Genomic DNA, 25,474 nt, shown 5'->3' with positions numbered 1-25,474 from the left:
GTCATCGCAAGTCACCGTTACACGTGATGGAGCCCTGCTGCCCTGGGGATGGCTGAACACCCACCTGCCCATGGGGAGCAGGGAAAGAATTCCGTGATTTGCTTTGCCTTCGTGCGCGGTTTTTGCTTTACTTATTAAACTGCCTTTATCTCAACCCACGAGTTTTCCTTATTTTTCCAGTTCTTCTCCCCATGCCACTGGGGAGGGTGTGTGGGGGGGGAGAAGTGAGCACGTGGCTGCGTGGTCCCAGCTGTCCGCTGGGGTTAAACGCCGACAGGGGCACAGCTGAGGTTAACTCTTTGAGGTAATCCCCCTGGGCCATGACTATGAAATTGCGCTTTTAAAGCCGCTCAGAGAGCCGGGAAAGACAGACTGACTTACATGATGAAGGCTGTGATTCCGACGGACCAGATATCAGTCTGCGGGAGGGCTCCTTGCTCTGTCAGCAGTTCTGGAGCTAGAAAAGCGAACCGGTGTGAGCCAAGCTCCCCTCCAGCGCAGAGAGCAGCACAAAACCAGTGGGTACTTATGCTTTGCTACCTTCCCGAGAGTGAAGAAGAAAAAGCTTTGAGTAGAGGGAGCTGATTGGGGCAAGACACTCTCCTGGGTGGCGAGTGCAATGAAACCTTGCGAGCGTGAGGCCAACTCGCAGTAATACTATATCCCTGAGCTCTGGACACGTGGAGGCCAGCCAGAGCGGTGTGACCTCTGGCTTTGTTCTCTGTGGTCTGCAAGTGGGATGGCTGTCCCCGCTCGCTGTTCCTGCAAACTCACAGTGTTACTGAAGTGCAGCACCTGGGAGACTTTGCTCGCTGGGGCCAACTGCTGCCTTGACCGACCAATAGCTCTGTCTTTCTGTTTACCGCAGATTGCATGCGAGGCCAAGGTTGCTGTGACTGAACTCTGTACTTACCCATGGTTTCAACATAGTCCGTGCACTTGTCCATGGTAATAACTTTGTCTTGTGTGTAGAACTGTGCATTGCCAAAATCCAGGAGTTTCAGCAGGTTGGGCTCGGTGATGATCATGTTTTCAGATCGGAGATCCAAGTGCAGGATGCTGTGTGCATGAAGATACTCAATGGCACTGAGGATCTGCCACAGGTAATCTCGGACCTCTACTTCTGAGTATGATGTCCTGGTAGAAGAAAAGGAATAGAAATAAGAGGTGTCCTATCTGCATGCCCAAGGGCACCATTCTACACCCACTGTCATCCTCCCCTGGATGTCTAATCCCATGAGGCCCTTGAGAGTCAAGAAGAAACAACTCTACTCATTTAGCAAATCTGTATATGGAGAGGCTGGTCCAGACTGTGAGTCAGGTTTAGAGACACAAGAGGTTCAGGAGGTTGTAGAGCTGCATGACAGAGAAAGCAGTGGTTGTGCAGACTTCAAAATGCAGACTTGATGCCCACCATTCCCTCTCCTTTAATCAGCGAATTTCAGCAGATCCAGTTTCTGCCATTGTGAGAAACAGTTGGAGGAGAACCGAGGCTTCCTGAGCCACAATAATCTCGTTATGGAGAGGGGATTTCATATCAACTACGGTAAACTGCTTTCAACATCTCAACTGGGTGGCCCTGAATTGTCCCCTACCCCAACCTTGTAGGGAACTTAAGCATTTTTTTTTATTTCACACAAAGTTGCAGAACAAATGCATCAAAACTCATGTATGCAATGACAGCACATTGGAACAGAGGGAGAGAGATGCTCCAGTTAGTCAGGGGAAAGCAATAGGTGCTTCACTCCCTACACCAGCCCTGACTGGGAACCCCTTCCCTCCACTTGTTTTTACCGTAATGCCAAAGAGTGGAGTAGCTCTGGTCCCACGCACATCTCCTGGATCAACACCAAGTGCCGTGGGCTGACGTAGGCTCCCTTCAGCTGAGCTATGTTCGTGTGATGAAGCTTCCTCAGGACTTGGTACTCGAGGAGCACAGTCTGCTTGTCCTCTTGCCAGTAAGGGATAATTTTAGCAGCTAAAGTCTTGCCGCTTACTTTTTCCCTGCACTGTCTGACGATGCTGAAACGCCCCCTGTTACAAAGGAACACAAAGGTAAGTTAAGCTTCTCTGCTGCTCCTGGAAGAGCCAGGAGCTTCTGTTCTTTAAAACCACCAGGATCCCACGCTGTGTTTTTCATCCATGCCCGGTGTGGAGTTACTGCATCTATTGTCACAGTTTGTACATCCTCCTGTGTCTCTAAATTGTACAGTCACTTTACATCGGAGGAGCGAGAGCTTAACTCCTTTGGAGAGAGAGAGAAGGTGGCTCATTGTGTGTCAAGCAGGAGAACGACCCCCTGCAGGCAGCTGCCTCCAACTGTTGGGAACAGAAATCGGTGCCTGTCTTCTAGGCAGAGAAAGTTGAATCCCAACCCCATGTCTGAAACCAGTCGCTGCAGCAAGGAGATGAGCCTTTGTTAGCCCTGGGGTCACTTCGCAATACACTAAAGGGCTGTCCTGGTGCCCAGCACAGACCTTTTTGCTCGCCCAGAAAATCCACACTTGAATCCTACCAAACCTAGATGAAGATCTCTCAGCCAATGTCTCTGGTTTAGAAGTATCGCTGTGGAGGTGTTTCCAACACAACACCATGGCACTCGGTAAGCAGCCCATTTATAAAAGCGACTTTTCTAAACTCCAGCCACACGTGGCACTTCTCTGGAACAGGTTGCTCAGAGAAGCTCCATCCCTGGAGGTGTTCAAGGCCAGGTTGGACGGGGCTTGGAGCAACCTGGGCTGGTGGGAGGTGTCCCTGCCCATGGCAGGGGGGTTGGAACTGGATGATCTTCAAGGTCCCTCCCAATCTAAACCATTCTGTGATTGCCCTCTGGCTGGTTGAGTGCTCAGTTGGATCCATTACCTTTTGATCTCTGTTTGGAAGGCGTAGGTCTGGTAGGTTGGGAAAGGCTCGGATGGTGCAATTATTTCACTCTCTTCTTCAGTAGCAGCCGATGGGAAGCTCTGCACTGCAGCACGAAGCTCTGCAGAGAAAAAGCAACAGGGTTTACATGGGAGAACACCTCTGTCTGGAGACTGGAACCTCTCTGAGCCACCCTCCACTATCTACGAACGCCAAAGGCGACAGCAGAGCTGTCTCCAGACAAGTCTACTGGTTGTCTCCCAGCTGTGGCACCCAATGTTGTTTGAACACAACATATTCTGGACTGTCCACCCAGTAACTCCCTGGTGTGACCACTCCAGACTCTATGAGGTGGATTGTAGGTTGTGTGCGATGATATCAAACATTTTAGCCACTGGTTCTCATCTTCCCACATCACAAGTCATCAGGGCATGGTAAGACCCTGACAAAGAATTAGAAACTTCCTTTAGTTGGATACTTCAGGGCAGCAGCTGAAACTTGTTGCTCTGGTTATGGCTTGTGGTTGTGTCTGAGTCCTCCCTGAAATGTCAGCGCATCCCTGGACACATCAAAGTTCTGTCTGGGAGACGCTGGGCACACTGAGATATGTTAATGCATCCTGGGCCAAGGGAAAGCAGAGGATTTAGGGTGAGTTAAAAATATCTCTGTGAACTGATTTTTACAGAATAATCCTTCCCACTGGGAGGAAATTCCACTTCGGCCATCCTTCCACTTCTTGGCAGAAAGGATACTTCTTTTGCTACAAGGATATATTCGCTGTGGGGTTATGGATTTCTTAATTTTAAAAACATCTGAATAGAACAAAGTATTCAAACAGGTGGAAAAAATAGTAAAGTGAGCTTTCTCTACTTCAGAGATAAACACAGCTGAAAAATGCACCACAGTAGGGCCATAATTCCCATTAGCGAACACCAGAACACAAAAATTAACTACTGACCGTAGGATAGGGTCCCTACCAAAGAGCAGGTCCGGGCCTTTCACTGGTGGCAGATCCATACCAGCAGATCAATACCTCCAGTAGCGCATTCATTGTCCCAGACCTGTTTCCTTGCAACCTCACATCAAAAACTGAGTGTATCTTCAGTACGTAATCTACAGTTCCCAGATTTTTTTTTTAATTATTCTATTTTTATATATAATTGCTTTACTATTTATATTTACATATTGTTATTATTTTATTTTTTATTTATTATACATTTACACATATTCCCCTAACTGCATCCAGAATTAGAAAATCATTTACTTTTAAGTGAGAAACCCAAAGAGGAGGAAGCCCTAAACCACCCTGAGCCAAGTGGAATTGGTCTTGATTCACTTGCTCTTGACTTCTGGACCCTCATCCAAAAGGCTGCGATTGTTTTGATGTGGGAAAAGCACAATGTTTTCTCGGCGTTTGATCTTACCCGTTTGCTCCTTCCCGGTGATTTTCACTTTGGCAGACGGGTCGCTGTATGGCCCCATTCCTGCTTTGCTGGTGCAGGCGATCCTGAAGGAGTAGATAAACCCCCTGGAGAGATTTTTGGCATAGTAGCAGCAGTCAGCGATGTCAGCAGCAAGAGTCGTCCATTCCCCATCTTATCCAAGGAAAGAGAGAAAAGAGTTTGGGGTTGGGTTGTTTTTTTTGGTTTGGGGGATTTGGGTTTTCCTTTTTTTTTTCCCCATCAACTTTGCTTATGTATTGGGAATATGGAAAAACAGCGGAATCTCTTACAGTGAAGGAAAAACTGACTTGCTATGGCCAACCTTTGTGCATGGTGCCACTTGCTGTACGTGTGCCAAACTCCTCTCTTCTGAAATCGGCCGGTTTGTATCTAATCGGTCCGAGGTGTGGCAATATCATTTCACGGGGATGGTGCAACTTTCTTGTATAGTTTCTGTTTATCTAATGCATACCACCAAGCTCTAATGCAAATATACATCAAGAACTCCAAACAGAAGCCTAGAAAAATCACTGTTTGGTTGGTTTTTTTTTCCCCCTTTGGCCCTATCTCGAATCTAGTTGAAACCATGAGGTGCAGAACACAACTATCCACAAACACCCTCCCAGCAAACCCCGTGAACTGGGGCCAGGTTCACTCAGCTTTTACGAAATTCCAGTGATTTCTCAGGGAACTGAAATTGTAGGTTTGTCCTGGATTCATTATTCATGGGAGTAAGGTGTGAAATAGAAAATCACCGGTAAACATTTCATGCTCATTCATTCCACATGGTGCTGTGCCCCATACTTTGCCATTGCTGAACTCAATTCCCTGAGGCTGTCTGGGATTAAACCCATCCTGTCATTCAAATAAACACGTGTAGAGAGCCTCAAACCACAGGACAAGCAATAATTCGCTGCCCAAAACAAAGGCATCAATGACTTTGCAGGGTGCGGGTTGAATTAGTGGGTGCGTGTGTGTAAGAAGGGGCAGATGCAGCTCAGAAACAGAGAAAAGCATCTGCAGAAGCAGCGTGCGAAAGCCTACTGTCAAATAACAGATAAAACAGGGAACTTTTTTCTGCATATCTTAATCCTCCTGTGTTCAGGAAAGCAGGAATTTGCGTGTTCCTGCCAGATGCACAGAATGCAATGGAAGATAGTAGATGCTGTTTCCTGTTTTTCTTCCTAATTGGAAAAATTCGCGTTTGTATCCTCCCCAAAGTCTCACAGTTGTGTCGAAAGGAGTAAGAATAAAGCAAGCTGTGTTGGAGGAAAAGTGACTGACATCAACTCCAGAGTGAAAAGGCAGAAAGCTGCTGCCCGTGCTCGTGCTAATCCAGAAAGAAGTGCGTGTATGTTTGGAGAATTAAAAGACAGAACACGGAGCAGCCGAATCGAAAGGGCCGTGTATGTGCGACTGCAGTAGAAATTACCGTCAGGAGCAGCATTCATAACACTGACAGCGAAAGCAGTCCTGAGAGAGACAGAGCAGGCTTGGGGATTTGATCCAAAGTCCGTGGAATTAAACGAGAAAACATCCACTGACTTCATCAGTCCCTGGACTAAGCCTTGGAAGAGAACATCAAAAGGATGATGCAGTTTTGCCAAACTTCTGTCATCTTGTCCTGGCTGTTTGCCCTAAGCTTCCTGCCCAAGCAATGGGAATGGAAAGCAGGGCTGTCTGGCACGGGGTGAATTGCCTTTTTGATGGACCATCTTACTCCACAGACTGTAGAGAAAGCCTGGGGCGGGGGACGGTACCGTCTGCCGATCGTTGTTGCGGGGCATTATTAGTGTATAATGTTGTCAGAACTGTAATTTGAGAGGATTACGCAGGACTGCGTATCCGGCGCCAGCCGCGCGTATTCTTCTGTAGCCGTTCACTTTTTGGTCACAGCTTCCATGCCACCTACTTCGATTCACACTTTAGCAAAGCCTTTGGACATATTCCCGGCTGATTTAGCCAGCACGACATCTAACTTTTAGATGGCTAAACGATGGCGGTATGAATTTCATTCCTAACTTTAAACAAGAGAGCTAAAATGAGGCTGAATATGAATGTTTCTGAATAAAAATCAGATATCCAGCTGGTGGAGAAACCATACAAATGGAAATGTTCCACTTTACCTTCGCTCTTGCACTGGACCGTGTAATGGATGGGGATGTTGGTTTCCACCGGTTTCCAGACCACCTGCACTCCGTCCTCGTAGACCTCCACGATGTCAGGGGGTGGAGGGCCGGGAGGAACCTCTGTCGAGAGGAGGTACAAACCCCAGTGACTGTTAGCAAAAGCACCACTGTGATACATACCTCTAAACCCGGCGTTTCTCAGTTACACATATTCTTTATATATATATATATGTATATGTTTTTATTTATATATATATATCCACACACCCCTAGTGGAATAGCAATTTAACCATGGCTAATTTAAACCCATTATTAAGATTTTGAAGTCTGGTTCTGGAACTACATGGTTACTGGAGTGGCTCGGAATCCAGGAGAGAGACTAAAGAGTGAAGAAAAGGGAAAGAACCCTGCGAAATGTGCCACGGAACCAGACAGCAAAGGCTGTGGCTGTGGTCTAGAGCGGGCAAGGGAGAGATTGTCCTCTGAACCGGTCTGCAGCAATCTCACCTCACAGCTATTTACAGGTCACATTTTGGGGCAGAAGTACTTGTAATATCTACTTCTTCTCTTACCTGCTTTTCTTATCATGCAGGAGGTGGATGCTGAGCCCAGGGAGTTTGTGGCCACGCAGGTGTAAATACCAAAATCATCAGCGCTAACAGAGAGAATAGTTAACAGCTGGAAGTTTTTGAGCGTGGCCGAGATGAGGATCCGGCTGCTGCTGTGGACAGGTATCCCATCTGAAAAGTGGAAGATAGGAGAGATAAGTACCCTGCACATTTATACCAAGGTGTCCAAAACTCTCCCTGCACCCCTGTCCCAGAGGTCAGGGACTCCCTAGAGGGATGCCAACGTCACCTCTGAACCACTTGATGTGCAGGGAGGAGTGAGGTGCAGTCCGACACGACAGCGTCACGCACTGTCCGACGGCAGCAGCCTGATCGATGAGCTCCTCAACGAACGAAGGTGCTGCAAAGAAGAGGAAAAACAGCAATTCAGAGTGGCCGGGAGCACTATATGGAAAATAAGTGCATGCAGGACATCAGAAAGCATTTGTAATTGGTTCAAGAACATTTCTGGTTCATGCTCTGGCATTCCTTTGACCGGTGGTTTGGAGAATCCCCTGGGCATTGGGCACACAGGTGCAGGAGCCCCATTCACAGAATCACAGCATGGTCAGGGTTGGAAGGGACCTCCGGAGATCACCTAGTCCAACCCCGCTGCCAGAGCAGGGGCACCCAGAGCAGGTTGCCCAGGAACACATCCAGTTGGGTTTTGAACATCTCCAGAGAAGCAGCCTGTGCCGGTGTTCTGCCACCCTCAAAGTAAAGAACTTTTTCCACATGTTGAGATGGAATTTCCTGTGTTCCAGCTTGTGCCTGTTGCGCCTTGTCCTGTCACCACTGACAAGAGCCTGGCCCCATCCTCTTGACACCCGCCCTTTAGATTCAGCCCCATGGATGCAGGGGGACTGCTCATACATGATAATCCAGATGGATCTTGGAAGGTCCACAGGGAACGTGCGTTGCCCAGCCCTGCTGGTGCAGCTGAGGCAGCAGAGCAACTCAGAGGAGAGAGAGATCATGTCACAGCAAGAGCTTCCTCCTGGCCCAGCTTAAATGTGGGGGCAAAACTACATGATGGTATTTCAAAGACAAGGGGATCAGATCAAGACAACACAAGAAGAGATAAAAGATGGGTATGGAAGGAAGACAAAAGCCATGGAGCATCAAATCTGCTGCTGTCTCCATGGGAAAGGTTTTCTTCTGTGTTTCTCCAGGGCTTTTTCTCCACAGTGCCCAGGAGCTCCCAGCCTCACACATCTGCCCATCCCAGCGCTTGGCTGGGCTCTGCTGAGTGCTGGGGCATTAACTTCACCTCAGAAAATGCTTCTGCTGGAGTCGAGGGGAAACTTGCCCGGGGCAAAAGCAAGTTCAGCTTTGCTGCAATACCATTTGGGGCTGTCCCACCATTTCTCATTTCACAGCAGTGTGGCTGTCCCATACACATGCGGGCGGGACCGGAGTGTGGGAATGCAAAATTCCCTGCTTCCGCCACCCCACCCTTGGGTACTCTGTTTCTTCTCTTTCTAGCTTACAAATAGATGTTATTCCTCCACAGTGGTTTCCTAGAATGGCTCCGATTTGCAAGCAATGCCAAGACAAGACAGTTTTAGCAAGGACAGTAGTTATGAAGTAAACAGAGGAGGCTGGCTCATATCGCGTGAGTTGGTCCAGGTCATCTCAAGACAATCATTGCAGATCCATCCTTAGAAACCACCCTCAATCAGCACCGTCATGTTCATTAGTGATACTTCATAATAAAACTAACTGATGACTTAAGCGATAGCAATATGGCCTAGTGGGAGGTGTCCCTGCCCAGGGCAGGGGGGTTGGAACGAGATGATCTTCAAGGTCCCTTCCAACCTAAACCATTCTATGATTCTATGATAATACCTTTCTCCTTTGGCATGAGGCTTGAGAACTTGAATGAAGAGAGTCCCGATTTCCTCTTCAGAGATCCTTCAGCCCCCGTCAACAGCTCTTTTTCTACTGCCTCACTTCCCAGCTCGCCAAACTCTGTTTTGAAGAAAGGATGAGAAGTCATTCAAGGCCGTCCTTCTCCCTGTGGCATCCGTTTACAGCAGACAGTTCTGCCGTTCGCCCGTAAATAGCTCTGCAGTCACAGGTTTCCTTGTTAACGAGCCTTCAGTCAACAGGGAAGGCTGTGACAGCTATTGCAAACAGAATGATGTCCTGGAAGAACAGGGCATATCTAGGGATGGCAGAGAAGAAAAGGACAGATTCTCTTGTCCAGTGTCACCAACTTAGGTAGCCAGGGTGACTCCACCAACTTCTCCCCGGCACTTTAGCTTTAAAGATTTGCCACGATCAGATGATAACTGCAGAAGAAACTGCAGCAAGGAAAGCGTCATCCAGCCCTGATTTGCTTTTCTGCAAACTCAGAGAGGGGAATTTAAGCCGCTTCCATCAGCAGATCAATCCAGCTGACTCCGCACTGAAGTGAGCCAGTGACAGAGAGATGTTGGCGCAGACAGCGAATTTCAGAACCTGCCGCTGCCCGTTTTGCAATCAGTGTCTAACCACGGCCTCAGATATGCGGGGGGAAAGGAAATGGCAGATTTAGCAGAGCTCAGTTATAGCAGCAAATCTCTGAAGGTGTAGAGTAAAATAATTACCTTCCTCTGCCTCTGGCTCAGGAGATGTCTTTCCTTTTAGGATTCTTGAAATATGGGCAACAGAAGCTTTTACTTTCTTCTTCAGACTCTGCTCCACTGACTGCTCCACTGACTGAGACCTTGCGTAAGGCTTAAAGAGTCCTGGCTTGTTGTAGAAGGAGCTTTTCTGCTTACCACTGGAGTCCTTTTGGGGGCCATACATTTTCTTATGGCTCTCTGACCCTTTCTCCGTGGCCAATAAGTTTGTTGCCTTTGAATCTTCAGATATTTCCAAATGGTTTTTCTTGTTCTTGTGCTCTGCTTCTTCTCTGGTGCACAGTCTTTTATCCTTATGCAAATGTCCCGCAGGAGGTGACCTTGCCCTTTCACCAAAAGGTATAAACCTTCTACCGGTTGGTTTGGGCGAAGGCTTTTTATAGTTGAGAAATTCAAATGGAAAATAGACAATGTCATACAAGTCAGAGAAATTCAAGTAGGCAGGCTCTACCTCTGATATGTCAAATTTTGGAGTTCCACTGCCAAGACTGGGTGTTTCATCCGACAGGTCTTTGATTTTCACTAAAGAAACTTCTGGGTGTTTACCAGTGTCTTTGCTCACTGACACTTGACTGGGTCTTTTCTCAGCATCCAAGCTCTCTGTTGAGGAAACGCTCACTTGACTAGAAGTGGGGCTCTCAAACGCTAAGTCCTCCAGATGCTCACATTCACGAGGAACCGTCTGTGCTCCCTGCCCTTCCAGTACTACTGACTCCTCACCCATGGCAAGATGGGGCTCTGCAAGGTTATCCAGTTCAGAGACTTCTCCTCTTTTACCCCCTTGTACAGAAGGGAAGGAGGTGTCTGTGGGCGCTTGGCTGCCTGGGCCTTTGTAGAACATCTCTGTAGGAGGAGAGATGTGCTTTCTGCATCCCTCCTCACCAGAAACTGACTCTGCCCAAACATTCATCTCTTCAGAGAGGGAAACCATCTCATCCACTAAGCCCTCCAGCACAGCAGACTCCTCATCACTGTAAAAAGAAGACCTGTGATGTGAGAGCTCCCGACTTTGATCCCTGTGGAGGGATGGCAGGACAGTTTTTCCAGCATCACAGCTTCTGCTTTCTAAGGCAACACCTCTACCTTCACCATAAACCTTTGGATGTTCCTCATATTCTACCTCATAGACTGAAGCTGGAGCAACTTCTGGTTGTGAAGCAGTTAAAACACCTGGAGGTCCACCCTCCAGAACAGCAGAAACTCTGCCACTGGGATGAGCAGTCCCGTGTGGCTCAAACATGTGATGTCCAACCTTGGGGAAAGGAGCAGGCATAGTCTGTCCAGCTGCTGGGCTTCTGCTTGCTGTCACAACAGATGTCACCTCACTGCGAAGCGATGCCTTTGGATGTTCTTGCTCTTCGCTATCACAGACTGAAGGGAGGCCAGTAGCTTGGGAAGACACAGTTCTAGCTGGGGGTCTGCTCCCAAGAAAGGCAGGCACCATGCCACTGCCTTCAGAAACCTTCTGGGGTTCAGCTCCCTCGATTTCAGCCTCATGGGCCAAACTGGGAACAACCTCTGCGACAGCTGAGCCTTCACTCCTCAGAGCAGCAGACCTCTCCTTGCTATGAGCTGGCCATTCCTCGTCAGCCTGCCATGCTCCGTCAGAGACCGACGCTGGCATTGGTTTTGGTGGTGGGACTTTTGGAACAATGAGATGCTCTCCCTTCAGGATGGCTGATGCTGTGTCTACGTGAACAGGAGCCCTCTTGCGCGCTTGGCTTTCACCATCATGGGCTGAAGGTGGAGTGATTCTTCTAATACCCGGTCCTTCATCTTCCAGGACAGCAGATCTCACCTCTTTATAGGTCTTCAGCTTCTGATGAGCACCTTCATCAGCTGTGTGCAGAGCAGGTAGGGTACCTGACTGTTTGCCCACCAAGACTGTAGTTGCTGGAACATTTTTACCAGGAAGTTCCCGACTTTTGTCTTTACATACTGGAAGCGAATCGGTTTCTGTTTGTGGGCCTGTTAAAACAGCAGAGCTTTCGGGCTCCATGAGATCAGATCTGGCAACACTATGAGCAGAAGTCTTCTCATGTGAATGTTTCTGCCTTTTGTCTTTCCAAGGGGGAACTGGGGCTGTCCTTTTGGTAAGCAAGCTTCCACCTTTTAGATCCGGATGGATGTCGGTACTGTGAGGCAGACACACACCTCCCGTACCTGTAGGGGCCAACTCGGAGGTGGTCTCCAGCTGTGCGAGAGCCGAAATGGACTGTTTGCTCTCCTGAAAAGCAGCATCAGAAGCACCGTCAGGGGAAGATTTAGCCTCCGTGCTTTCATGTTTTTCAGCTGCTGATGCAGTTACATCTGAGCACTGGGCAGTTAGAACAGGGCTTTTGCCTCCCAAATTTTCAGCTTCCTCCTCAATGTAAGTAGCTTTTGACTTCTTCAGTAGATGTTTCCTATTCTCGCTCCTGTGAGGTGACGCTGGAAGTGTCTCTAGCTCTTGCACACAAACAGCCGGGCACCCATTACCCTCACATTGCGTGGAAGGAGGGGGCTGCTCTCCTGAACGATCCTTGCTGGCTCTCCTAAAGTCCTCTTGCTTTGAAGTGTCTACAGAACACGCCTTGCCAGGCCCCGCAGAAATGTCACAGTGGTCACTGCCTTCAGGGCAACTTTCCTGTGATAGTATATCGCAGTCTTCTTCCAAAATATCTTGTTCCCTCACTGATCTTGAGGCTCTCAGCCTGTAGTCATCCAGGGAACGGCTTCGGCTAGCACCAGAAATGGCAGGATGTGGTGGTTTCCTTGCAGTGTCAAATGAAGCCGATTTGGTCAAGGAACCAAGCAGACTATCCCTGCGATCATCTCCATCATCAGACTTTCCTTCTTCTTCTTCCAGTTCAAACTGCTCTAGAAGGGGTTCACGGAGACCACTGAGGGGCACCTTCGAATATCCAGCTTTCCGGAAAGTCCTTCTGGCTCTGTCCAGGTGCCTTCTGAACTCCCTGCCTGGCGAAGAAGGCCCCCTTGCAGGTGGCTCAGCTGCTTGGCTGTAGAAAGTGCTTTTAATGACACTCTCTCTGGGAACACAGGCAGATGGCTTTTCTGTCCCGTCCCCAGCCTTTTCAGTTCTGTCCTTGTCAGATACAAATATGTCTGTTCTTTCTTTCTGACATAGGTGCGATGCACTTTCTGTGGAAGTCCTCGCCGGTGAAGGCTCAGCAGCACTGCTTCTTTGGGACTGCTCTGCTCTTTTGTCTCGAAGTCTGGCATGGAGCCCCTCCTCTTTCTCCTTGGAGATACTTGCCATAAGCTCTTTGTTTTCTGTAGGTGATTTGTCCCCCACCTCAGCTTTCATTGAAGCATACTTCCTCCTCATGGGTTTTACTGGAGGGAGTGAGATTTTGGAGTGCTTTTCTTCACTCGCGTATTTTGGAGGCTCCTGGTGGCTTGGTACATCAAATACGGACAAGTGAAGTTCGGGTGTGGAGCCAAAGTGCCTCTTCTTGGGGAAATGCGAGTTCTCATTGTCTGAAGAGGAGCCGCTGGTACTGGACGAAGTGCTTTCTTCAATAAGATGTCGGGAGATGGCCAGGGAGGTGTTGTCGTGAGTCCTTTCTAGGATTTCTGGGATAGACCGCATTACCAGTATGGATTTATAGCACATCAGAGACCGCTGAAAAACAAAACAAAATATAGCACAATCAGACAGAAACGTGGTGGGACTATGGTAAAAAAAGCATACCAAAACGAACCTCTGCTCTCTTAAATACCGCACATACCAGTTTAATAACACACTGCCACCCTTTTGTACCTATCGTCAGTCCAGGCTTTATTTGCTCTCCAAGCCTTCCTCTTCTCTCATTCACAGAGGTGAAACTATATTGACTTCAGGGGACACACTTGCGGTTGTGAATGGGGAAGCAAGACCCTGCTTGAGATTTTCAAAGACAATGTGGCCACTCAAGCAGATGGAAAAGGCGTTTTTAACAGAATGTGTCAGATGAGAGCCTAGCTGGAGGAAACGGCCTTAAATCTGTCCACTGCGGTACGACCTACAGTGACTTAGGGCAACAGAAGACCTCCCATACTGTAGGCGGTAGGACTGGTCTGCCCTAACTTCTGCCCTGTGAGACATCTCAGTTGAAGTTGAGCAGTTGGCCTCCCCTTACAGCCAACACAGAGAAACAGGCATCTGCGGAAGGCAATCAACCCGACCCTTTTAGAGAACTTCAGGAAAAGAAGAGTCTTCTTGGGACCTGTTTATAATCCAGTTCCAACTGCAAAGGCAGCCGAGGGTACCGAACTTAGACACAACAATGCGTCTTACAGGCACCCGTGTTAGACCAGATGATTTCCAGGCAGCAAAAGCCTAGATAATTTATTTCTGCCACATCCATTGACCGCTTTCTCCTCATTCAGTCAAGCTGCGATCTCTGCTGTGCCCGCTGTCCTCACCCGACTAAAAGATGCAAATAAAAATATGCACAACGAAAAAGAACCAACATTAAGGCCAACTCACCTGCCACTTGCTCCGAGCCACAATGAATTTGAGCTGCTTGGTATTAATGAAATGAGCTGCTTCAAGGGGGAGATTATGCTGCCAGGTGGAATGAGAGGAAAATAATTGGTTAAAAAATCCTGACTTCATTTCCTGAGAAGTTTTTTTTAGGATTCCCTCCTTCTAGAATTGTTTAATTTAGGAAAGTTACAACAGACCAAATGCTACAGTCCCCTCATGGCTAAATTGTAGACAATCTCAGCTTTTCAATAATAAAAGCAAGGCAAGTCCTGTTCAGTGCATGTCATTAAATTCCTTTTTTTTTTTTTTGCTATTTTTCTTCTCCTCTCTCCTTAGTGATTTAAGGCATTGGAATATAAACCATAAATTTGCTCTGCAAATCCACAAATTCCTTCAATTTCCTTTCTACACAGACGTATTATATCTGCTCATGTCAGTAGTAATCTTTGTCTTTTGACAGGAAAGACATCTTGGCATGTAAACACCAATGTGTCTCCTCTTTGTGGAGAGCCATTCCTGAGCTCTCTCTAGGACAGAAAGTAGGAGACCAAGATGAAAAATAAACCAGCAAATAATATCAAGCAGCTTTAAGAGCTGCCCCTCCAAAGGTCTCTTCCCACCTCAATATTTTTAATCATAGAATGGTTTAAGTTGGAAAGGACCTTGAAGATCATCGAGTTCCAACCCCCCTGCCATGGGCAGGGACACCTCCCACCAGACCAGGTTGCCCAAGGCCACGTCCAGCCTGGCCTTGAACACCTCCAGGGATGGGGCCTCAACAACTCCTCTGGGCAACCTGTCCCAGGGCCTCACCACCCTCACAGTGAAAAATTTCTTCCTAATATCTAATCTAAATCTCCCCTCTTCCAGTTTAAAGCCATTCCCCCTCGTCCTATCGCTTCACGCCCTGGTAAAAAGTCCTTCCCCAGCTCTCCTGTAGGCCCCCTTTAGGGACTGGAAGGCCGCAATAAGGTGTCCCCGGAGCCTTCTCTTCTCCAGGCTGGACAACCCCAAATCTCTCAGCCTGTCCTCACAGCAGAGGTGCTCCAGCCCTTGGATCGTCTTTGTGGCCTCCTCTGGACCCACTCCAACAGGTCTGTGTCCTTCTTATGTTGGGGACTCCAGAGCTGGACGCAGGACTCCAGGTGGGGTCTCACAAGAGTGGAGTAGAGAGGCGGTGACTCTAATAAATGAACTAATTAATGACTCTAACAAAGAACCAAGACAAACTTACCATGAACCACTTGTGGGAAAGACAGTCCAAAGCACTGGGCCTGGCTCTGATAAGAGAAAAGATCACCATTTTAGTAGCGTGTCCCTTCCGACAGCAACTACAAGATCTCCCTGAAGGTCCCTGCTTCACATGGACACAGGCATACACTTTTGTGTATGTCCTCAGGCTGCTGCTTCAGAACTGAGAAGCCAAACAGGCAGACAGGGGCTTTCAACTCAAGGTTTCCTTCCCTCGAGGTGAACCGATACTTCTTTTTCAGTCTGGGACTCCCCGCTGCTCTCGAAAAGCCCTAAGACTTTGACTCTTTAGGCGGCCACAGCAAAACTAGCTTTGGCAGCAGGCAGAAAGAAGAGAAATGAAATTAAAAAGCGAGCGCCTGAGAACCTGCCTCCAAGCCGCTTTTTGTACTTGCAATTGCTTAATGAATGTGGTTAATATTATTTAATTCTCGCATAACTGCCTCCATACCAGTCCTTGCTCTTCCCACTTCTCGATGTCATTTCAGAAACTCATCTGCCTGGAGGGGTCAGGGGGTAAGGACATGACCATACCAGAGACAGGCCGATTTGGCAAATCACCAAATCGGCTTTTGGGTAATGGGGAATAATAAGAAGAATTAGGGCACAACGCACCACATCTCCCTCAGCTTTCTGCTGTTCAAAACAACCGCAGCTCTGACGAGCTGAGATCCGCCTGCTGAGCCACCAACAGCTTTGCACGCTGGTTGCGGAGGAAACACTGAAGTGCACTCACTTGGGGTGCTGCTGCAGGATCCCTTTTATAAAGTCCTTCGCATCTTCACTCAAGTGAACAAAATCGGGAATGGTCCATGAAATTTCCCCGTTCTGGATATTTAGAAGGGTTCCTCTGTCGTTCTCGCCAGCAAATGGAGACTTGCACGTTAGGCTTGTTTATTGAACACCATAAAATAAAAGGAGACACAATTTAGGCTTTTGTTTGCTGTTCAAATGACAGAAGCACAAACGCTGAGACGGGGCTTTAAAACGCGCGAGGGACTCCGCGCGTGGGACTCGCTTGTGAGCAGTGCGTCCGCCAAGAGAGCACCTTTCACCCCAGCATTACACGGCACTTAACTGAATTATTTATCCCCGTTTCACAGAGAAGGAATTAAGGGTTTGATTTCGCACAGCTACGGTAGGGCGTTGGCTAAAAGAGGCAAGGAGAAGACCAAACCTCATCCACCGCTCTCATCCCTAATTGCAAGGAGAGCAGCTGTGAGGTCTTCACGCAGGGACAACGACCAAAGCCCTGCGCAACCAGGAAAGAGCGAGCAAAGGAGAAAAACCACGAAAGAAATTGCCCTCATTATAGAAGGACTCAATGCTTCACTCGAATCCCTCACCTGAAGGTACTGAAGGGCTTTGACTGACAAAGAGGTATTTGAATGAGTCTTTCCGAGAAGATTTATTTACCTTAAATACGTGATGACTCCAACAGCCCTGAGGAGAGAGGGAACGCAAATGTCAGGCATTCGGCGCTATTTCTCCCTCCTTCTCGAGCACGCAACCCCTTTTCCTGCCACCAGGCACCCTTACCCCAGTGAGATCACCTTCTTCTCCCCACATTTCTGAGGAAAATAAATCCCAAAAGCTACTGCTTTCACCCTTCAATTTTTTTACTTTCACCATTTTTTATAATTCTTCTCCAGTAATCCTCCATTTTTAAAGCACGGAGAGAGGAAAAGAATCAAAGTACTCTTTTTTGAGCTTGTTTGCCTTTTCTAGAAAGCCGCTTAGGATCATCCACCCTAGTTGCTGCCTCTAAGAAAGATCATCTTCGCTTAGATGCTCCTTTGCATTAATTAGCCGTCAGAGTTCAATTATAGTTGAACAAAACAGACAGAAGGAGCTTTAAAGAGCCCTGACGGGCTTTGGAGTCTCTGTGTTCGCTTTCGATTTCCTGTATTATTATCACTGCTCCATTTGCTTATTAACAATAAATGGAAATTGAGGCCATCCGGGGCAAAAGCTTTTTAGAAAGGTGATGAGTTACCAGATATCAGTTGCTTTTGACACTGGTGACTGAGAAACAATTTCTGGGGCAACAAACTCCGGAGACCCGTATTTGCTGAACTGAGGCTCAAAGGGCGTGATCTTCTGAGCAAATCCAAAGTCACACAGCTTAAGGTCTTCCCTTTCTGGATAAACCATGAGGATATTCAGCGGCTAGCAAAGGAAATAAAATAAAAGGGAGAAACTTTTCTTGAAAGCAGGCAATATTTTCAGTTGTGAGAATAGTTCAAATAGAGAACGCCCATTCCCCGACCAACAAGAAGCTATGACAAGCTGGACCTGCCATTGCACGTTACCTTAATGTCCAAATGAAGGACGTTGTTGTCGTGAAGATATTTGATTCCTTCCAAAATTTGCTTGATATACAATTTGACCTAAAAAAATAAATTGATTATTAAAAAATTATTAAACACTAATAGTAAAAAGGAGGGTCCCTGATTCTGCCAATATTTTTAATATATGAGAGAGGGTGAGATTGAACTAGGAATACTTTTAAAACTAGAATGAACTTCTTATATTAGTCTTGCAGTTGAAATAAGACGTGAACCAAATGTTACCCCGTGGAGTGAAGCTGTGCCTCGTGTGTGCCCCGCTGGAGCCTTCTATATGTGAAAAAGCCCTTACTTTTAAAAAACACAACCCTACAAACATACAAAAAGAGAGATACAGAAATTCCCAAGTTTGATTAAAACTCCTCCACTGTCTAATTGATCTAACGCAGACGCAGCTCTGGCTTGGTGTAAATCAGGAAAAGGCATTTAAAACACAAATACATTTTAAAACTATGTTTTAAACCTGTTTTCTTGACCCTGTGTAGATAAATCTGACTATGACTGAACCAGGAATGAAGATTTACAGCTAGCTTCAGCTTTGGAACCCCTCTACCTTTGACATTTTATAGTGTTAGCTGACATCTGCTCTTTAAAGGTCCCTTCCAACCCGGAGCCTTTGATGATTCTATGGTATTTCCCTCTGAGTATTTCTAAGAAAAATCGGTTTTACCTTTAAATGCAGGACACCTGGCTACCGGATTGGGAGATGTAGAACATTTGGAACTTTGAGCACCAAGGATTTCCAAAAATGCTTTAGAAACCATAATTTCAGCCCTTGGTTTGGAGACTGAAAGGCAGTGGATAGAAGTACAGTTGTGATGGGATAAAGCGTTGTTGAGCAAGTGAAGATACAGAAGCTCCAGGTGACAGATAGCAAAGAAGAGATGATAATGGGGCAAATATCACTTGTGTAAGGCTGAATCATAGCATCATAGAGTTAGGTTAGAAGGGACCTTAAAGACCATGTAGTTCCAACCCCCCTGCCATGGGCAGGGACACCTCCCACTAGACCTGGTTGCTCAAAACCACATCCAACCTGGCCCTGCTGGTGGTCAAAACCACTGCCTGTTTCTAGTTATTCCCCCAAGAAACTCAACTTAGTAATAAAAGCTAATGGGAACACATTTTAAGGGCTGATTCCATTTTGACAGATTATCACCGGTTCAAAGACATTCCTCATATTCAGAAAGGAAAATGCAGCTGGAAGGTACCTTGGTGGTAACCGCCAACTCTGGACTTTCAAATGAGAAAGACAGATTACCTCTGCTTCAGTGACGACGCTCTTCTTGAACAAACGGTCGAGCAGCTCTTCGCTGGAGCATCTGGCAACGGCCATTAAGGCAAAACAGAACTACAGTTAAATGCTTATTTTCACTTTGTAACTACCTCTATCCTGACAATGGTGCAGAATTCACAAGGTGATCTCCGGCAATGTGATTTGCATGCAATTAATTAAAATCTCTATTGCAGAAATGCAATAGAATTGGGCTGCTCTAAACCCGTGCTCCCTACGCGCAGGAGCATGGCATCACTTGTGCTAAAATCTGCCTGTTGGTTATGGGCTTTTCTGCTCTGCACTGCATTTTCCTGGTGCTCACCCAGACTGGACCTCGTGGAAACAGAGTCCTTCACTTCCAGATATTTCAGAAAAGAGATTTTGGTGCTTAATAACTCATTCACACTTCTCTATACAAGTATCATGATTTTTCCCAAACCAGCAGAAACACAGTACTTCAGTGAGGAGCTCACAGAGCTATCCTGTCCTGCAGTGCAGACAACAATGGTGTGTGTCCTTTTATCTTAGGCATAACCTAAATATGTGTAATTGCTTCATTATTTAATCAATGAGCTCTGCCCAGTACTTCCCAGCCTCCTCGGAGAAGCAGCACAGAAAAGGATACAACTCCAGAATCAAAATCAGTGTTTTCCGTGTTTCAAACTGATCCAGGAGCCTGGTAATTCTGTCGTGGGACAGAGAAGCAAGAATATCCCTCTCTTGATGCGCTCGAGCCTTTGTTTTGCTTCGCAGAGGTATGAATTTGGCAGCACAAGACACTCTGTTCCCTTTGTGCACAACTCGTTTCACGAAACTGAAGCAGCCCCTGTGTAAAACCAGAGGACAAGCCCTGCTCAGACTTGGTTCAAAGCCCTCTGCGCAGCGGGTGTAGACCTTCCCACCTCCATGCCTTTGACAGCTCCCCACCGCAAAGGGCTTAAATCCTCCAACAGAAAAAGCTGATTTTCCTGTACGTGAGGTGCTATTGCCCCCTCCTGGTTGTCTCTAAACCTAAGCAGTGAGTTCACGTCAAGGGAAAAGCTGTTTCAGGTGATACAGCCTTGCGCTGACAAAGGTGGATGCTCTTGGATCCCTGAGATGGGCACGGGGCTTGTCCCTATGTTGCTATGGCCTTGTGATTTCCGAGGAGCCGCACCTGGGCACCAATCCTGGTATTTGTTCTGGTTGGAGCTACTCGGACCTACGGGCTGTATGGGCTCTCCCATCCTCCATCAGAAACCTCAAGAAAGTGTTTCAGTGTTTCCATCACTCCCACAATGGGGTGACCTCCCACCTCTGCCAGTACTTTCACCTTTTAGACTTTTCCACAGCTGGGTCCACCTCTGCCTCTGGTTCCACACGCTCGGCAGCTCAGATGGGCAATTAGGTATTCTCCGTTAGTGATACTATAAACTTGGAAACTTCACCTACCTTCCAATCTCCTGCTTAACCTCATAAAGGGAATGGAGCTTTCTCCTGGTGGCCACTTTCTTTTCTGCTTGGTCTTTCTTAGCTTCGGAAATGAAGGAAAATAAAAGTGTTAATATTCAGACAACACTACCTTCCCGATAGCATGCAAAGTTATTGCGGGACAATTTAAGGCAGGAAAAAATCCAGGCGTCCTCTAAATGACTGCACAGAATTTAGTGGAGCTGTTTGATGACAGACCCTGCCAAAATGAACTTTGGGGCTGTATCTTCATCTGACATAAATCAGAAGAGCTGGATGAAAGAGCAGAACACCACCAGAGACACGGCCCCACTTATTTCTGTGGCCCATTGTATCAGTTAATCATGTAGTCTGAAGCAAAGGCAAAAAAATCTCATTTGTATGTATATATGTAGGTCATTAGACCATTCGCCCTTATACTGGATCCTGCCATACTGGTAATATACAAATGCTGCACAGGAGCGCAGAGCAGATGCCATATGGGTACCAGGAGATGACTGCAACAGAGTTGAGATTGTTCAGCCTTGGAGAAGAGGAGGCTCCAGGGAGACCTTAGAGCCCCTTCCAGTATCTGAAGGGCACCTGCAGGAGAGCTGGGGAGGGACTTTTTACAAGGGCATGTAGTGATAGGACGAGGGGGAATGGCTTCAAACTGGAAGAGGGGAGATTTAGATTCAATATTAGGAAGAAATTCTTGACTGTGAGGGTGGTGAGGCACTGTCCCAGGTTGCCCAGAGAAGCTGTGGCTGCCCCATCCCTGGAGGTGTTCAAGGCCAGGTTGGATGGGGCTTGGAGCAATCTGGGCTGGTGGGAGGTGTTCCTGCCCATGGCAGGGGGGTGTAACTGGATGATCTTCAAGGTCCCTTCCAACTCTGACCATTCTATGATTCTACACATTGCAATGGCTGTGGGAGCAACTCCTGCAGCTGAAAGAACAACCTTACCTTCATGTACAATAAGCTCTGCTTTGCACAACACCTCCCCTCCTGCATTTTTGGCAACACAGGTGTAAACACCACCATCTTCCGAGACAGCACTGTCCACAACTAAGAAATACGTTGTTCCTTCATTCCCCTGATGAAGCCTATCGCTCTCTGTCAGCAATGATGTGCCCTGAAAGAATGAAATGACATCTTGGCACCAGGAAAACCGAGATAGAAACAGATGTTTCTCCTCTTCAAGAAAGGAGATAGAGGAGCAGAGCTACAACATAGACCTTTTAGACTAGCAAATCTCACTAACAAAATCCTGGCTGTAGAAGCCTCCCGTGGGTAACTGTTTCTTTGCTTCCACACTACCCAGTAACATTTTTGTTTCGTAACCCATTGGTATGAATACAGGCTCGGGAGGGATCACCAGGGCTGTGTGGTTTATTCTTCTGCTCTCCCAGTGCACCATGCCTGGGCAACCAGCCCAGGGAGCACGAGGATGAGCTATGTTGCTCCTGCTCGGTCTCCAGCTTGTGCTGGCACTTTTGCTGCTTCGTATATTCGTAAATGCTATGAATCAATGACCTGGATGAAGGGATAGAGTGTACCATCAGCAAGTTTGCTGATGACACAAAACTGGGAGGGGTGGCTGACACACCAGAAGGCTGTGCTGCCATAGTGTGTGACCTGGACAGGCTGGAGAGTTGGGCAGAGAGGAACCTAATGAAGTTCAACAAGGGCAAGTGTAGGGTACTGCACCTGGGGAGGAATAACCCCATGCAGCAGTACAGGTTGGGGGCTGACCTGCTGGAGAGCAGCTCTGTGGAAAGGGACCTGGGAGTGCTGGGGGACAACAGGATGACCACGAGCCAGCAATGTGCCCTGGTGGCCAAGAAGGCCAATGGCATCCCGGGATTCATCAAGAAGAGTGTGGCCACCAGGTCGAGGGAGGTCATCCTCCCCCTTTACTCTGCCCTGGTGAGGCCACAGCTGGAGCACTGTGTCCAGTTCTGGGCTCCCCAGTTCAAGAAGGACAGGGAACTGCTGGAGAGGGTCCAGCAAAAGGCTACAGAGCTGATGAGGGGACTGGAGCGTCTTTCTTATGAGGAAAGGCTGAGGGACTTGGGGCTTTTTAGTCTGGAGAAAAGAAGACTTTCAGAGAAAATCAACGCTTATAACTTAAAGGGAGGGTGCCGGGGGGGTGGGAACAGTCTTTTTTTCAGTGGTGCCCAGTGATAGGACAAGAGGGAACATGCACAAACTTGACCATAGGAAGTTCCATCTAAACACCAGGAGAATCTTCTTTCCTGTGAGGGTGGCAGAGCACTGGCACAGGCTGCCCAAGGGGGGGGGGGGGGGGGGGGGGAGGAGTCTCCCACTCTGGAGCCATTCCAAACCCGCCTGGACGCCGTCCTGTGCAACTGCTGTAGGTGTCCCTGCTCTGGCAGGGGAGGTGGACTGGATGATCTCCAGAGGGTCCTTCCAACCCTGACCAGTCTGTGATTCTGTGACTTGCAAAAGGACCTTATAAGACCACCTGACTGGGCAGTAGAATGCCGGATAAATGTATATAATACAGATAAATGGAAAGTGATGCAACCCTATTCCCCCACATGAAATGTTGGGCTCTGAGCTGTTCTGTATTATACTGGAGCAAAACTTGGAGTTACAGTAGATGACTGCATGGCAGTACCAGCTCAGTGCTTGGCGGCACTCAAAAAGTACCAGATGTTAGGAATTATTCGGGAAGAAGTGAAGAACAAGACAGAAAGCATCATCTTATAAATCCTAGGTTTTCCTAGTGTGTGGTACTGTTGCAGCAATGTTCTTTCTATAACAGCTTCCAGATGAGGATTGACAGAGCAAGTTGGAGTTCTTCAGCCTGGAAGTGCTTGATAGGACACGATAGAGCTGTACAGAATTACGAATAGCCTCATGAGTGGGCAGGGATTAACTTTTCCTGGTACAAGATGTAAGAGCCAACACATGAAGCACACAATATATCACAAATATATCCAGAACAGCCAAAAAAGAGGCGGCACTGCAGACAGCATACTGCCGTTGGGTTGAGCTCCTTGCCCGAGGACACCGTACGGGCAAGGCATTGGCATGGGGGAAAGAGGAGACTAGAGGAGCTCGTGGAGAGCTTCACTATGAGATAGTAAATAGGTAAAAGTTCAGCCAGGTTGGGATAACTCTGAGCTGGAAATGTCAGAGATTGGGAGAATATTAACAGGGTGTATCATATCTTCTTGTCTTGTTCTTATTCTTTTCGATGTGTTCAGGTGTGTGCCCGTGTGTGTGCGTGGGAGAGGGGTCTGCGTTTTCGACTGGTTTTTAAGGTTATTTTGTCTGAGTCACTCATCCCTGCACTTCCCACACAAACGGCAGAAAAAAAGGGAATAAAACTTTTGTGTACTAAACAGTTAATTGGACAGAGAGTTACAATCATAGAACAATAGTGGCTTATTTCAGGGGCATGACAATATTCTGAGGAATAACAGATGATTTCGCTTTCCTTTCCATGAGAAAGTCATTGTCCTTTGTCACATTCATTTTACCAATTAGCTACAGAAAAGATACAGAGCCTGGAAGTCTTGTTGACAAATGGAATAATCCACTCTTAATCCCACCCTAAAACTACAGGACGCATCTTGGCGGCTCTCAGACAGACACCAATCTCCCTTCCTGCCCATCTTGGTCCTCAAAACCATCTTGGGTGACCTCTCTGGGCACTGGAGACAGGGTGAGATGTGTGCTTGGTGGTTCCAGTGAGAACTGCAGCTCGTTCAACAAAACCTATAGATATGACCCAGAATCAATGTAAGAGGTGTGGGATGAAAGAACAAAAGAAATTCTGCACAGAAATACCGCTCTACAGTCCTTTCTGTAGTCCTCATTCTCAGCCAAAGAAACAACTGCACTTACCTTAAACCACAAAACGGTCGGCTGAGGGGTTCCTTCAATGACTGCCTGAAATTTGGCACGCTCCCCAGAATTCACCTGCACGTCCTCTATTGTCACTTGCATGTAGGGAGGACCTGGCGAGACACAAGGGTTTGCTGCACGCTCAATACTGCAGCTTTGTTCGTGGGGGGCTTATGTGGTTGAGTTACTCAAATGGGATTTAGAATCTGACATTCGCTTGGTATCAATTCAAAAGATATCACAGCAACATATTTGGGGTTCTTTATACTGGTGTTACTTTTAGGCTTTGTATCTTCACGCTTACCTGTTACTTTTTGTTTAATAAACAGTTACTGCTTAAGAAATGGAAGTATTAAAAAAATAAAAAAGCAGTCATCAAGAGCTGTTACCAAAAGAAAAGACAATTACAATCATGGGATATGGGAGAGGGACACAAGACTTTTCCTTACTTGTTGGGGTCTTCTGCTCAGTCTTATACACACAAGTCCTCTCTGTGGTCTCAATATAAACTTCGCTGTGTACGTCCCAGACCACATCTCCTTCTCGTCTGTACCAGTCACCCGCTCCTGCGGCTGGTGATGTTCTTTCATGAAGCCCAAGAGAAAAGACCATTATACAGTCACATACAACTTACAGAGATACAGGATTACACCCTGCCATCCATCTGTGTTATTTAACCACCAGGCAAATCATTATTTACTTAAAATTAGCACAAGAATTTAGGTTTGGGGGAATTAATTTCTCTCCAATCTTTTCCATCCTTCTTGCACAATGCATGCGTGAAGAGGATTCTAAAAGTAATAACAAACCTACAAGAATCAGTTCACGTCACCACCTGCTTCCTCCACCACAGAGGACTTGCTTTTCTTGCAATAAAGTTTGTCACATTCAGAAATCTGTGGTTTAGGATGGGTATTTACCTGGTAATAGGAACGGTGCGCTCCTGAGTGCTTTCGTATCCAGCAGCCGTCTCTTCACGGGGAGGACCGGGGCTGGGCTTTGGCACACTTGGTTCTTCAGCTGGCATCTGCCTTTGCGCTTTGCCTGGCAGCAGAAATAGGGCAAGTCAGACACGTCCCCTGTGACGGCATACCTGAAACCCAGAGCAAACCTTTGGAGGCATCTCTAGTCTGCCTTGTGTCCGAACCGGGACC

General features: G+C 47.3%; 1 protein-coding gene across 10 annotated transcripts in view; it reads right to left on the bottom strand.

Annotated features, from left to right (window-relative positions):
• Positions 1 to 25,474, bottom strand: part of OBSCN (obscurin, cytoskeletal calmodulin and titin-interacting RhoGEF) — a 209,400-nt gene that overhangs the window by 4,053 nt on the left and 179,873 nt on the right. For all 10 annotated transcript variants that reach the window (XM_082480089.1, XM_082480091.1, XM_082480092.1 and 7 more), the window contains 23 exons: positions 25,241 to 25,364; positions 24,770 to 24,903; positions 24,321 to 24,433; positions 21,408 to 21,576; positions 20,446 to 20,527; positions 19,640 to 19,840; positions 19,000 to 19,060; positions 17,703 to 17,780; positions 17,387 to 17,559; positions 16,807 to 16,833; positions 16,127 to 16,279; positions 15,374 to 15,419; positions 14,140 to 14,217; positions 9,633 to 13,293; positions 8,890 to 9,012; positions 7,292 to 7,402; positions 7,006 to 7,173; positions 6,431 to 6,553; positions 4,287 to 4,457; positions 2,863 to 2,983; positions 1,795 to 2,034; positions 914 to 1,137; positions 382 to 457 (listed from right to left, as the gene is read on the bottom strand). In XM_082480089.1, the coding sequence (XP_082336215.1) occupies positions 382 to 457; positions 914 to 1,137; positions 1,795 to 2,034; positions 2,863 to 2,983; positions 4,287 to 4,457; positions 6,431 to 6,553; positions 7,006 to 7,173; positions 7,292 to 7,402; positions 8,890 to 9,012; positions 9,633 to 13,293; positions 14,140 to 14,217; positions 15,374 to 15,419; positions 16,127 to 16,279; positions 16,807 to 16,833; positions 17,387 to 17,559; positions 17,703 to 17,780; positions 19,000 to 19,060; positions 19,640 to 19,840; positions 20,446 to 20,527; positions 21,408 to 21,576; positions 24,321 to 24,433; positions 24,770 to 24,903; positions 25,241 to 25,364 (6,457 nt within the window). The remainder of the gene's footprint in view (positions 1 to 381; positions 458 to 913; positions 1,138 to 1,794; positions 2,035 to 2,862; positions 2,984 to 4,286; positions 4,458 to 6,430; positions 6,554 to 7,005; positions 7,174 to 7,291; positions 7,403 to 8,889; positions 9,013 to 9,632; positions 13,294 to 14,139; positions 14,218 to 15,373; positions 15,420 to 16,126; positions 16,280 to 16,806; positions 16,834 to 17,386; positions 17,560 to 17,702; positions 17,781 to 18,999; positions 19,061 to 19,639; positions 19,841 to 20,445; positions 20,528 to 21,407; positions 21,577 to 24,320; positions 24,434 to 24,769; positions 24,904 to 25,240; positions 25,365 to 25,474) is intronic.

The sequence above is a fragment of the Vanellus vanellus genome (assembly GCF_965231255.1).
Source record: "Vanellus vanellus genome assembly, chromosome: 2".
Taxonomy (NCBI): domain Eukaryota; kingdom Metazoa; phylum Chordata; class Aves; order Charadriiformes; family Charadriidae; genus Vanellus; species Vanellus vanellus.
The sequence above is the reverse complement of the archived record's forward strand: the minus strand, read 5'-3'. Positions and strand labels throughout refer to the sequence as shown.